General features: G+C 32.9%; 1 protein-coding gene across 2 annotated transcripts in view; it reads right to left on the bottom strand.

Moving 5' to 3' along the window:
- Positions 1-15,016, bottom strand: part of SPOCK3 (SPARC (osteonectin), cwcv and kazal like domains proteoglycan 3) — a 214,663-nt gene that overhangs the window by 114,847 nt on the left and 84,800 nt on the right. Inside the window, exon 3 of one of the 2 annotated variants that reach the window (XM_062574702.1) lies at positions 9,084-9,129. The exons of the other annotated variant lie outside the window; for it this stretch is intronic. Coding sequence (XP_062430686.1) covers positions 9,084-9,129 — 46 coding nt within the window. The remainder of the gene's footprint in view (positions 1-9,083; positions 9,130-15,016) is intronic. 2 annotated transcript variants of the gene reach the window in all.

The following is a 15,016-nucleotide window of genomic DNA, read 5'->3' as shown; positions in this document are numbered from 1 at the left end:
TGTAAAATTTCCAAGTAGATATAAGCTGACTTTAGGAAAAAAAGAAAAGCAAAAATAAGAATTTATCTTTTGCAGAATTATGAATGTAAACAAACTGAACCTACTCCATTAAAAATTCACTGTGTAATGCTCCCTCACAGGGCTTCTCTTGCTTTTCTACATTCACATTTGCATGAAACATTTCAGGTTTCTAAATTGTGAGACTCCTGCAGTCTGGAAATATAGACAAAAATACACATGTTCTGCAGTTACTAGCTTGTAATAGAGTTGTCTACAACTCCAATCACTTACGAATGTGCACCTATATCCTGACTCATAGTTGTCAATAGTTCACATAATACAGAAGAGGAAGAAGTCGTATATTCTCTGTTAAAGTTTGAATATGTAGTAGCTAGAACGAAACATCTAAAATAAGGATTCAAGTTAGTAACTTCAGAGTGAAAGAGTATGCAATACTTCAAACAGAACATTCCAAAATTAAGGCTGACAAAGGCATTTTGTTTTGACAGTTTTGACTTACTCTGTTTTCCATCCATGAACACACTTTTATGAATGAAATGTCAGAGTAAAACCTATGACTTGGAGATGGCTCTTACTGTGAGAAAGTCTTGATTATTTAAAATGAGACACGGCTGAATTTTAAAAGATAACACTCACCAACAGCATAAGGAAGTGGCATTTACTGATGCTCTCTCCAAATGAAGAGCTCACAACAAACAAAATTATGAGTTTGACATAAGCAACAGTAAAACATATTAAAAAGACAGTAGAATGAAGTAGCAGCAATTCCTTTGTAAAACAGGTTTACTAGATGAAGATAAATCATGCCTCTTTTCTTCTGAGGCAAAATTATATGTTAATGAGTGGCATGCATACTGCAAAAGAAGAGTAACCTGAATATATTTGCCTGCTAAGTAGTATATAAAAGCCAAGTAAATACTAATGAAGCATGTGTTTCATTTTTTCTATTGCTATTTAAAATATTTAAAGTACAGTTCTAAACAAGATCACAGAAAGTAACTTCTGGATATGCTCTTTAGTTTGCTTCCCTGATTCTCCAGTCAAACGTACTCAAGGTCCATATAATAATATTGCTTTTACTAACTGTCATGCACATTCTAACATGAAAAGTCAAACTGAGTTCTCATAGTTTCATGGATGGTAAATAAAAACACAATTTCCATTAGCTTCATAAGATCTTCAGGCACAATTCTGAACTCCTACAGTTCTCTCTCAGTACTCTCCACAAAAATACAACAAAAATGCAGTGTGTGCTAACAGGAATTTTGCACGTTAATTACTTACAGTATACAACTTGTTTGCCCTTGGATTTATGTTCTTTACAATATTTTAAGTTAAAAATTATTAAAAGTTATATTTAGGTAAACCAGGGATGAACAAGGTTGCAGAAACACACAGAAAACAAGCAGAAAAGCAGACTTTTAAATATAATTCAGCTAAATACAAATGTGGCAAAGAGATGGCAGGACAAAAATGCAACTTTAAGCATTTAAAATGTGCTGAGAGAATCATAATTATGTTATTCAGGTTCAAGAAAATTTAGCACAGACTTTTTTCCTCTTTGTTTTCTCTTTGTCTGGATTTATTATGCTATTTCTTCTTCTTTCCCCTCCTCTTCAATGTTTCACCATGGAGAAGTAAGTACTGTGATCGCTAATTTTGTGTTTTTTGATGACTAGCTCTGTTAGCCATTTTACATGCTTTCGTATTAAATCCATATGGCAAAGGAAAGAGACCATCAAGTCTTTTATCAGTAGACCATTAAATGAGCCTATAAACAAGAAGCAGTACTAGTACGCACCAAAGCATTCCCAGGCACACGGTCCTCAGGGTCTCCTGGCACCTGTGCCTCCAGTCAGTCAGCTGGGACATCACAGTAGACAGGAGTAGAAAGACTTTAAAGTTAAGTCCTCCTTGGAGGAGATTTTCAGGACTAAAGTTGAGCAGGTTTTAAGTTCCACATACCCTTTATTCAGCATACTGCCCACTTAAGAAGCTTTTGCACTCTACCAGTCACTGTAATCCTGTGCCACACCTCCACCTTGCAACTGTAACTACTTTGTGGTTCTGAATGCCTGAATCCATGATCTAGCTGAGGTTAAAAATAACCTTTTAAAATTTATTTTATGGCAATTCATTAAATGGCAGCTCTATAGACCTTGGATCAGGGCATAAGAGAGGGATGACAGCGGAAGCAGGAACGAGGGGTTAAACCGGCATTGCTACTGAAAGCAAGAAAAATCTTGTATTGTAGGTTGAGTTGAACCTCATTAAAACTTCTTTATGCAGTCTTACTTTAAAACAGCTGTAAGAATTTGGAAGTCATTTGCTGATTCTAAAGGAATAAATAGTGGAAACAAATTGAAAACCACAAACAGAAAAACAAATGTTTTATTATCCAGTGAACCAGAGTTAGGAGCCAAAACTGTGAACTATATGTGAGAAGGTGCTTTAGTAGTGTTACCACTGTAGAGAAATGCATGAAGGAAAGAGGAAAAATAATCAAGAACCACTAAAGCACAGCATCACATATAGGGAAAATAATAATAATAAAAATAAAGTGCTCCTCAGGCATCAAAAAAGGTCTTTTCTGTCTAGGACTGGCTGAAAGAAATTCAAAACAGTGAGAAACTATTTAACAAAGGGTTTGGTGTATTTTCTGGATGAACAAGATTCCTGAAAAGTATCTAAACACGTGAAAGAGAAACTGTACACCAGATTAAAAAATTGGCTTAGATAGAGAAATGGCACAAATACTTTTCTTTTTAGAATGATATTATGAATTTCAAAAAGAACAGAACTGAGAACCTGCTACAAATACTTCATGGATATTTACTATTCAGAAGAAAGTATATTTGAAGTGACATGACACATTTTAATTGCAAAATAGTGCAAATTACCTTGGAAGTGAAGGATATACATTTCTAGTTTTAAAACATCAGTAGTTTTTGCTATAAAAGCTAAAACATGAATTCATATAAAAATGTAGCAAAGTTAAATCTACATGTCTGTTTTCACAATCTTCAACTAATGGACCTTCATTAAATTCCCTTATGACTTTCCATGGCTTACAAATGAGCGAACCAAATGTTTGTACTGAACACAGATCTAAATGGCTTCAGTTCCCAATATGGAAATATATTCACAAATCATATACAGAGAGATGTGTATGCACATACTGCATATCCTTGGTCATCCAAATTATTATAGAACTAGGTTGATGGAACATAAAGAGCTAAAAGGCAAAGAACATAAAATTTTGAAATTGCTTCAAAATCTATTTCTGCTGTAAAATGATATCTACAGTATTTCTGCTGTAAACAGATACCTAATATAACCTGATACTACAAAAGCCAAAAATAACGTATTGGAATGGTCTAAAAGAAATATTATAAGTATATCTACAAACCAACTATACCTTCAGGGTGTTCATCCTCCATGGAAATGTCATTTCATATTTTATCCATTACATGAAAATACTCCACTGTTCCTCCAAGGTATTTCTATTGAGCAAAGGAAACAGTCTCTGTGCTTTAAGAAATTACTCCAGTGTCTTTGTGTATATAATGCTGTTCAAAAGCTACACCCTCCAAGCTCTACTATCATCTGTAGTCTAAAAATAAAATGCACAGAAAATATGATGTATATTTGTATCTGCTGTAGAAGTAGTATATGAAGTAAAAGTGATAACAAGTTTGGCATTTTTTTTAAGCTTGATAAAGCCAACACATTCTGGACATCATTTTAATAATTCCAGCTCTAGCATCTCTTCATTTGTTAACGTCCATGAAACATAAAAGCAAATGCTTTTTAAAGCTACATTAAACCTACTAAAATATTCAACTTGAAATAGTCTAAAGACACAAAATATCCTAATTGCTCCTTTCTAAAGCTACTGAAAGGACAAAATCTTCCTTTTAGCAGCAACTAAATACGATTAATGGAAAAATCAAATTTATTTAAAAAACAACACTTGTCTCACATTGTCTTTAGCAGTGTTATATTATGGGTATGTGTGTGTATTTGCAAAAGAAAGGGTCCAATAGGAATAACTACTCTTTGGACAAATATCACAGGTTGCTTTAAGGAATACCATCGGTGAATTGAAATGCAGCTCATAATATATTTTTGTTTTCTTCAAACAGCTTACATTTTGCAACACAGGTCTTAAACAGCACTGTATGTTTTCATAGTAATGTTTGGATGTTTCCATATAACTGCGCATATTAATACCAACAGAATTACACAGGTCTGTCTATCTGAGCAATTTTGACAGACTAAATCATATTAATATAAGAATGCCTTTCAAAATATATCAAATTAGAGAAGAGTGAATTAAGAAACTATTAAAACACTCATTATCAGATGAACATCTCCACTGATAGCTTGAATCATAGACTTTTCAAATATTACAACAACATATGAGTATTCAGATTTGGGTTCAGATTAAAGATACATTCTGAAAAAATGCAGACAACTGGTCCATATACAGTAAATCTATAAAAAAAATCTTAGGAAAGATTTTAATAGTCACAGAAACCTTAGGAAAAAAATAAGTATGTGCAGTCCGCAAAGACATGTATGTATGTGAAGCACTATTTCCTTAAAAACACCACCTGCAAATAAAACTAAAAATAGTTTCAAAAAGATCCCAGTACATTCCTGATTTCCAGGAGACTATAGACATACAAAAGAATAAATACAAATAAAAATAATAAGAACCCTCTGCATAGCTACTGGTGATACTGAGAAGTTGGTACATGTGTACCAGATACCTGCATCAGAGAATAAAGTGAAAGTGAAGTGAAAAAGATCAAATGTTCTGTAAATGACAATAAACAATTTTAGAATAGCTTTCTTTTTACTGCCAACAAATCCTATGTAAGATGCATAAGTATATAATAGGAATAAAGGTATCCCCTGAAATACTGGTAGTTTACAGAATTGAAAACGGAGATAAACAGCTATATTATACTATCACCAGCCCTACTATATCTAGTCAGCTTGGCTTTATGCAGTTTACTTACATAGGTTTTCATACTTTGTTCTTCTTTGAAACCTCCAGGTATTGATTTGCAATTTCATCAGTTGTAATTTAAACCAGTAAAGAAAGAATACTTCTATAAAAGCATTAATAATTTGTAGAATCCACTGTTTCAATAATAAATGGAAAAAAATATCTTTTGTGCAGTGGAGCTCAAAATCAGGATTTTTATTGCCAAAAAAGAATTGCTCATTTATTCAGTTCTTTTGACTTAAAGGTTAAGTTTCTGAAAAAACAAATATTGCTGAATAAAATGAAAGGAAAGGAAACGCTGATGGAGATAATAGATCTGTTAAATTAAGGAAATGATTTACTTCTATCCTCAAAGAACCTTTTTGCCCCTTACAAGATGACAAACTGCTCATATCTCCAGTAGTATTACTACAAACTGTCACACAACTGACAGGCAGAGTTGTTACTGTCCCCATTTAGAGTTTAATCATTGCCTTTAGCGAGCAATTTCAGTCTATCATGGCAAGTTTAGCTCTGTATTTTAAAAAAATCATCCTCCACTTAGGTGTTTCTAAAGATGTTCATCTGGGAGAATTTTTTTTGCAATTAACAGAATGCTCTCACTTGCAAGAGAGTTAGTTGCTGCACAGAGCAGAACAGCAATAACAGGAGATTAAGGTGGGGAATGCCTCAAAGATTCATTAACACAGATTGCTTGGCCTGTAACAAGCTCCAACAGATCACAGCACCCCACACTCAGACATTCATAATGTTCCTATTTAATGCTTTGAATAGTTCCCACTGACAAACAAAAACGAACATGAAAAAAAAACATGGCTATTCAGGTAAAAAAGCTGATTAATGGTTAAATCTTATTTTACACAAGACTTAAAATTTAGTAGTAAATTTTAGTAGTAATTTTAAATTTTAAAAGTGGAGTGGAACTGCACTAGCTTTCCACTCTTATGGAGATTGTCAGAATGTACATCCAGAATTAGGTTTTATACTCTACCCCCTCTCAGTTTTTCCCATCTTGTAAAATGATACGAGAAAAATTGTGCTGAGGTTGTCACTGCTGTAGCTCTTTTACTGATACAGGGATCTGTAAGAGATCTGATTTCTTCAGTAACAATCATGAAGGTTATATTCACTTCTAGAGAACAGACATTTGCAAGGTTGTCACACTATGAAAGTGTGAATGGCTGTTGTGCAAAGTCTAACATGTCATCACTTGTCCCATCTGAACAGAAAGATAGTAATGTATAAACAAATATGTGGTATTTTTTATAATTTTACTTTATTATCATGGCTATTTTGCTATATTTCAAGCAATCATTTCCCACTATGACCAAAAGAGAAGCCCATTCCTACAATATAGAAACCAAGGCATATACTGGGAAGTTTTCTTACTAGCTTTTTGTATTTTCCTGGACCTAATCACTATATTTTCACACTTTCAAAAAACTAATAACAATATGCAAGCATCTAAAAACAAAGAAAATCTGTAGGACCAGAGTCTAGAAAATATTTAATTCTTGGGAAAAAGTAGATGTTTTGACATATAGCTCAATTCAGTATCATTATTAAATTCAGTTTAGGCATTTACTGCTGAGGATAATTATCTGACAAAGACTGTAGAGGAGTTATTACAGGAAAACTGAATAGCTGCCTTTACTGACAGATAAAAGTACTTCATAATCTCTATATAACAGAGAGACAAATTAAGACAAAATTGCTTATATACTAAACAAATAGAACTTTGAAGTACTTATTGTTATTAGAAAGTGTCTCCAGCTAATATTTGTTTCAATTCCATTTCAATTATAAATCACACAGTAAAATGCAGATAAAAGAACTACTATAGGCAAATCATTTACATGTCTTAGGCAAATAGATGAATTTCACTCCTCAGTTTTAATTTTCAGTTTACAAGCACATGATTATAGAAAGTTGAGTTCTGTAGGCATTTCTTTTTAAACACTCACTACCCAATACACACTGCGTTTTGCAAACAAGGTAAGACAGATAATCTTAACACGTTTTCATAGTTGGCTTGTATGTAAATTTAGAAACATATTCTACACACATTAGCATCAGTGCTGCCAAAGAGCTGAACGAAATAATAAAACAAGCCTAAGTTTGCAAAACTCTATATCTGGTGGGAAAACGTTGTTTTAATGCATCTTCTGCAAAACTGATAGCTAGTTGAAAAAATAAAAACAAAACTTCTCAGGTATGTGATAACAAAACAAATCATGAACAAAACTCACAGCACATTCAACACATCACTGTCTTCTAGATAAGACATCTTGCCACCATAAGTCATTAATGTGTAACTTATTCCTGCTCTCATTGCTCTCATACCAAATACATGCTTGTATATCACACCCCTCTATTAAAAGCCAAAGGAAAAAAAAGGAAAAAAAAGCATAAACTAAGGGTATTTTGGAGCGAAGTGATAAGATGGGTTCATAGATGAGGGTTCTTCACGGAAAGAAAGGAAAATTTCCTCTGAGGAGTTAGACTACAGTCAAGTGCTCTTTCATAAGGTATTAGCATATAATGAAGAGTGTGGTACAGTCTGTGAAATTGGCAGGTTCTAAAATATTTGAGCTACTGGGAATCTAAACTAACACTTGCAAATTTCCACCAAACCAAAAGAAAAACCATGACCATTCACAGCACATTGCTAATGGAAACCTATCCTTCTTCCCTCTCCTTCTCTCTCCCGCAGAGATGCACAATACAAGCAAGGTGCATCCATTTAAAAAATGAAAGTGTTTCCTTTCACAGGCAGACTACAGTAGACCTGAATTAAAGGGACAAAGGCATAGAAACTGGCAGAAAGTCCATCTCTGAGAGATGTGGTTATCATTTACCAGATGGTAAAATCAGTATTTCCTAACAAATCACTTTTGTTTGCTTTATCAGTATTAATTAAAAATAAAACATTTCATGTTGGCACACCAAGCATCAAACTTCTTTTTAGCAATTCCAATAGCTCAATGTTAGAAGCTCCAGTAAAAATTCGGAAGAAAAAACAGTAAGAGTCAATAGTCCAATGATTTGTTTTTCATTTTCCCACACTACAGTGGCATTAGCTAAGACAATCTTCACAGAAGAGTATTGCCACTCCAATTAAAATCTGACAAGCAAAGACGGAGACAAGTAACGACATTTTCCCTTATTTAAACACAGTCAAAATCCAGTTTCCTTTCATATGTTGCTGTATGTAAACTGAACTTCAAAACTAAGTTTTTTAATAAGATTTTAACAGCTGAGAAACAGTACTTCTACTAGAATTTGATTAAATATGGGTGAAATACTTTCTGAAGCCTTAAAACCAAATAAGATCACTTTGCAATTACTTTACAATATCTGCTACTACACATCAGAATCACTTTCCATATATCTCTATTTCTCATTTTACATAACCTGTCCAATTTTTCACTTGCTTAAATCTTCTTGATGGTCCCTAACCTTTAACTCTCACTACAAAGTAAGATTCATTATAAATCTCCCCTTAAAGTCAAAGGATATAAACTCAATGTCCATTACAGAGAAAGTTCCTTAAATAATTAAGCATATTATTTTTGCAATGTACTTTTTTCTCTCAGTCTCTTGCATACGAGCCCTTCACCATTTCTTCATTGTGATTGTGCCACTGATATTATCAGAAAAGATGACGAAAGGTCTGAAGTGCTCCATGCTAGCAGTTCAGAAATCAAGATTCTAGCTGGTTTCACATCAGAGTCATATACTTTGAAACAACATATATGAAGTGTGTTATATTGACAGTAACCATCAAGTTCTAAAGTCTAGGGAGCAAATGTTTAATATCAAAATTTGCTGTATTTGCTCAAATTATTCTAAGACTGAAATTGTTGTACTGTACCATTCTCACAGATACGTCTGGGTTTTTCCTCAAGAAAGACCACTTAAAAATGACAGACTTCCAAACATTTTTATAGATTTTTTTTTATCAGACAATCACAGAATTCTAAACTTGTTATTTTAAAACAGGAAGCATCCTATACCATACAAAGAACTAGTAGCAGAATCTTACCTTGATCAAATGGTTTACCCGGACTCCATGTACGAAAATAATCATCCTGGAGAGGGAGAAACAACCTACATTTAGTACAATGCAAGAAATAAATATATACATGAAAAACTCACAGGAATATGAAAGACAGAAGATGTATACCAACCTCTACTTCCTATGAAAGGCAAGCAGTAAAAAACAAACAAGAAAATGATTACAGTCATCATAATGAGACAAGTTAGTCATATGGAATAGAACACATGTTCTTCAGAGGCCCTTTGCACTCATTAAGTAAACAATGCTAACAAAAAAATGTAATTTACTAGTATTTAAAATAAAAAGATACATTTCCCACAGTGCTTACATAGGCAATGTTTCTAATGCTGCCTTTAAAATACTACAGTAGTTGTGTTTTCTTTTACATTAACATTCTAGGCTATTAATAACCTTAATTAGAGTTTCCATTAATAATTTTTCAAAACCAAGGTTTCAAATCCATCATCAATAAAATATAAGTAATTTTAAAGAATAAATGAATTTTCAAAAACTACATATTCTGCTAGTTTTCTATTATATCAAGAATATAACATTAAATTATTAAGATTAGCTTAATTTTCTACAAATCATCTTCCTAAAATGTCTTCCTGATTAAGTCATCAGCTGTATTATGCCACAAGTGTAAGAAGGAAAAACTTAAATAAACTGCTTTAATATAAGATTCTAAGAAATTTGATAATAAATGATGAGTTCACAATTCCTAGACATGTAAAGATGTTGAAAAGGGCATTGCAGATCGGTGGAGCTAAAGGAAGATTAGAAAGAATAAAAGCATCTCTTAATTCAACTCATTATCTAGAACAAAACATTGAAAAGAATGTAATCAATATTTGAATTTTAACATAAAGCTAGGTTCCCTAACTACAGTAAACATTGGGTTTAATGTATACAAGAATTTACTGTATACAATAGTTCTATCTCACTGGCTAAATGATCAGCAAGAAGGTGGTAGGTAATTTCTCAATTTATAGAAAACTGAACTACTGGGAAAACGTGAACCTAACACAATCATTGCAGTCACATAATTACAACAACTGGAGTGGCTATCAAGTACGTCTTTAAAAGGAGAAACTATTCCCAGGGTTTTAATAGTTAAATAGTTTTACCTCAAAAAAAAAATTGTTGCAGCCTGAAGTCATTTACTGATGATATTTTATTAAGAAAACTATTGTCCTGGGAAGTCTTGCCTCAAGCAGAAATCAGAAGGAGAATCATAGTTACGTACCAGTACTTTAAGTGCAGTAATGTACTCCTTTACTCTGATGCTGCACCGATTAACAATCTATGAAGCACAGTGTACGTTATTTGCCTTTTTTATCACTCTTTTTGGAAGTAAATAAATACAGACAGGCATATAAAATGAGTTTTAAAAAAATCTTGCAAGAGATGAGCAGAAATGGTAATTACGACTGTGTTTTCCAGTTATATCCTTCCTAATAGTAATTATGGAGATCTAGTTCCTACAGTGGTGTTCTGAATAGGTTTGAGCTAGCTTTAATATAATACTGTTCCACGACTCACATGACATTAGCAAAACTATGTAAACCATTCTTAAATTTTGAAAAAGCATTAAAAACAAATACTTTTAGAAGCTAATGTATAGGACTCTTTTTTCCATTTAATTCAAAAGCTCTATCACATGACGTTAGTTTACAAATACACAGTACGCACTATGATCACATTATTAGGAGTAACAGAGAATAAATAGAAAATTCTCTATTTTCTGTTCATTTTCTTTTGTATTTTTCCGAAGGAGCTGGTCATAAATTTATCTTTCACATAACATGCACTTTTCTCAAAATGACTGTATACAGTATCCTTTCTGGATACTTTTCTTTTGTACTGACTACTGTTATTTAAGAATATTTTGAGTTTAACATAAAGACAATTTTTTCAATGTTTTGATTTTTATTCTACATACAATTCCACTGAATTTTGGGATGGCAAAAGAGATATATTCCTCATTAGATCTCATATGATGATTTTGTAAATTACAGAACAAGCTCCAGTTCTAAAACAGCAAAATAGAGTATTTTCATCTTTTTTTCTTCATATATCTTGTCTAGACTGAAGACTGATACTTCAAGATTTATTTAGAAAGTGCTAGATTCTCTGTCCATTTCAACCAAAGTCAAAACGTTCATCCAGAATGAGCCTATTCAGAAAATACACTTATTATTAAGATATAGAAAGGGTAGAATAATTAGACTATAAAAATATTAGAACAAAAGAGCGGTTACCCTGATTCAGACTAAAGGCCCTTCTAAGCTAAGAATCCTGCAATATGCTTAGAGAATAGTATAGGAGCCAATCAAGCATATATTACACTTCCCCAAGTTGGCCCCAAACCATTTGCAGTTCAATTACTTCCAGAGCTAGATGTGGTTCGTGTGTATTTAATAGCTCTCATTTCTCTTCCATGAGCTTGTCCAATTTCACCTTGAACCTAAATGAGCTTTTAGAATTTACAGCAGCCCATGGCAAGGAGTTCAACAGCTTAAACACACATTGCATGAAAATCACATTCATTATTTTGTTCTGGATCTGCAATAATCTCAGATCACTTTGTTACCCCTCATTTTGTATTGGAAAAGACAATAAATTAATCCCCTTTCATCTTCTACATACCACAGGCAACTCAACAGATCCCAAATATAACATCACTCAGGCATTTCTATAACTGCAGTCCTAGCTGACTTACTTCTGTTCACAGAAGCCACTCCATAACTTTCTTGTAAACTTCTCTGAATCTTTTCCAAGTCTATTATGTTCTTGGGGGTGCTATGACTAGAACCGCACAACATACAAGATGAAGGTCCACTCCACACCTGTACAACACAATGATGCTATTTTGTTCTTCATTCTTTTCCCCATTATGCTTATACTTCTATTTTTGCTTTTTCCACTGGTACTGAATATTGATTTAAGGTTTGTGTGGAATTTTCTACCATAATTCCAAGACACTAAACCTGAGGGATAGCCTTTGTGAAGTGTTTTTTCTCATTACTTTTCTCTGTATTTAATTTTTTCTGATATTTTATTATTATCTATTATTCAGTCTTGTAAGGTTTTTCTCCACAACTGACACTCACTTACTAACCTGAGTAACTGAGCATCAACAGTGCTCGGTCATATCATAGTTTATCTGTTTCATCAGATCACTTATGAATTTGAGAAATAACCTCGTCCCCACCAGTGATGTGGAACTTGAAAGGTGACTGCTTGTACTGTGAGAACATGTCACTACTTACTTTATTTCACCTTTCTTCACTCATTTTTTTTTATCCATGTAAAGACCTTTTTGCCTGTCCCATATCTTTTAGTTTCCTTAATAGCTTTTGGTGAGAGATCTTATCAAGTCTTTGGAAATACAGATAGAAATACAAACATCAAAACTTTTATCATTTCCTTCTGGACATCTCAAATGAATCATGCTAGATTTCTGAGGCACAACCTTCCCTTACTAAAGATATGTTGATTCTTCCCCATTATATCCAGTTTATTTCTATGCCCTCTGGATTTACTCTTCATTACACTTTCTAATAATTTGCTTGATACAGACAGCAGACCTATGGGCTGTTCTATCTCAGATCTCCTCACAAATTCTGAAAAACTAGTGCTGTATTTGCAATTTTCCAGGCCTCAGGTGATAAGGCAGCTTTAACTGAGAGAACCACAATTTGGAGCTTAGCTACCGTGGAGTTCCTTGGAGTTCCTTTCGAATTACTGGGGGAACATCATGTGGTTCTAGAGACTCTTCACTCTTGTTGTTATGCAAACTTTTGCCTTGGAATATGGAAAACAAAGGAGAAAAATCAAGAAAAATCCACCTCAAAGAATATCCAGCCTCACCCTAAATTAGCCTTTTTAGCACATAAGCAAATGAAGCAAGTCATTTAAGCTCTTTTGTTCTATAACTGATAACATAAAAATTAAGAATTCAGTATTAAGGAGGGTATTCATGCCAAAATATGAGTAGAAAATTCATGAAAGTCGTCTTTTATTACTTCAAAACTTGTTGGTTTTTTGTGCTATGATGAATTAAATGTCATTTCAAACCTATTTCAACACACTCTAAAAAGTCATACACTTTTACTGATTTTCTAAAATAGTTAAATTTTCAAGTCACTTCTTAAAGACTATTTAAATTTGGATAGTTTAAATAAAAAGTTTATGTATCTGTGAACAAACAGTGAAATAGTTAATTCATTCTCAGATTAAGAGTTAGTTTAATAAGCAGCAATTCTACAATTTTACAAGTATTCCTAAAGACCTATCACTTACATAAAATCTGGCTTCCTTTTATATTTAAACCTTTCTTGATCTTGTCAGACTTTGATTATTATCATGTTCAATACCCTCTTCAGTCATCAAGAGGATAACATACTTCTTTTCAAACCCTCATTTTTCATAGCTTTAAAATAAAATGAAAAAAGTAATAAACACATTCACAGCTGACAGTAAAGACTGATTATAGTGCCTCTAGCCAAAGTATCCTTTAACAATCTACAAATGCCAAAAGCCAATGTCTCAGGAAAGACACTATGACTTTATCTCCTTCAATGGCCTCCTTGCCTCTGTCCTACACTTAAAAGGGCACGTTTTGAAGGTATATGGAAAAGTCACAAATTTGTCACAATAATCATTCCACTTTTTCGACATTAGCTAGCTAAATGTATCCATGCATTTCAAATAAAAAATTCATCCTTAATGTACTTCTTGAGACTACAAGTGATATTTCAACAATTTTTTCAAGTCCTTCTGTCTGAAAGACACATATAGCACTACTAATAGCCATGTATCAAGGACTTCAATTGAGCTAATATCCTCTCTAAAAAATTATGCATGTTTAATCATTATGCTCAATCAGGATCATAGAAATACCATACTTCTAGGAATTAAAGTTCATGCTGCAATTACACATCTCTTTTGAGACTAATATGTGTTTGTGTTTTGTCCTGAAAAAGGCTTAACTTAAAAAACATCATTTATGTAGTCTGAAAATCTGACAGCCTTAAGAGTTCAAAAAGGCCCAAAGCAGTTTACTAGAAAATTTTAATCAAAACAGCTTAAAAAAATATGTATTTTATCTAACCCATTTTGTTGGGTTTTGTTCTTTCTGGACTTCTATATTCTTCTAGAGGTATTCCTCTCTCCTTATTCCTAAAAAAACGGTTGATATATCAATTTAAGAAATACTCATTTGACTAGAGATGGGGATACTGGAAAAGAAATTTATCTTAGGTTTTGTTTATTAGCAATATCTGTCTGTGCAAAAGGCAAAAAATACATCATCCTTCTTATGACAGAGTATGGTGTATCTAGCTAATCCACCTTTTTAAAAGTATAAACACATTCTTTGAAGAAAAGAACACAAGTACAGGGAAAAGTAACACTAAAGTGCTTAGACTGAAAACTGGCCCACTTTGAATACAACTAAGCTCCTTCTGGCAGAAACATAGCAAGGTTTCAGTTAGAGTTTCTCTAAAACTAAAGAACACAAAAGTAGTTTCATATCAGATTAAATGATTTTGTCTATCATATCAAATATTTATACAAGTGGTTGAGTGTTTCAATTGATCCATATTTATACTCGAGTATACATTTTGGATCCTCTTCAGAAGTGCAATAGGATAGCTATTATAAATTTTAAGAAGTGACAATGTAGTTATACAGTAGAAGCTTGGGGTCTTGACTGAGATAAAAATACTATCCTATTCATTTTCTTTCTTAGGCAGAATATTTATGTTACATCTTTTTATTGATTTCTCCTCTGCCACACTCTCTATAGATGCTGCCATATACTACTGACATCTAGCCCAAGAATTACTATTGAACGGAAATTTGTATTGCTAAAGAATGTTGTGATACAGGGTAGCTGATGAGCCAGATCCAAA

The sequence above is a fragment of the Rhea pennata genome, chromosome 4 (assembly GCF_028389875.1).
Source record: "Rhea pennata isolate bPtePen1 chromosome 4, bPtePen1.pri, whole genome shotgun sequence".
NCBI lineage: Eukaryota > Metazoa > Chordata > Aves > Rheiformes > Rheidae > Rhea > Rhea pennata.
The sequence above is the reverse complement of the archived record's forward strand: the minus strand, read 5'-3'. Positions and strand labels throughout refer to the sequence as shown.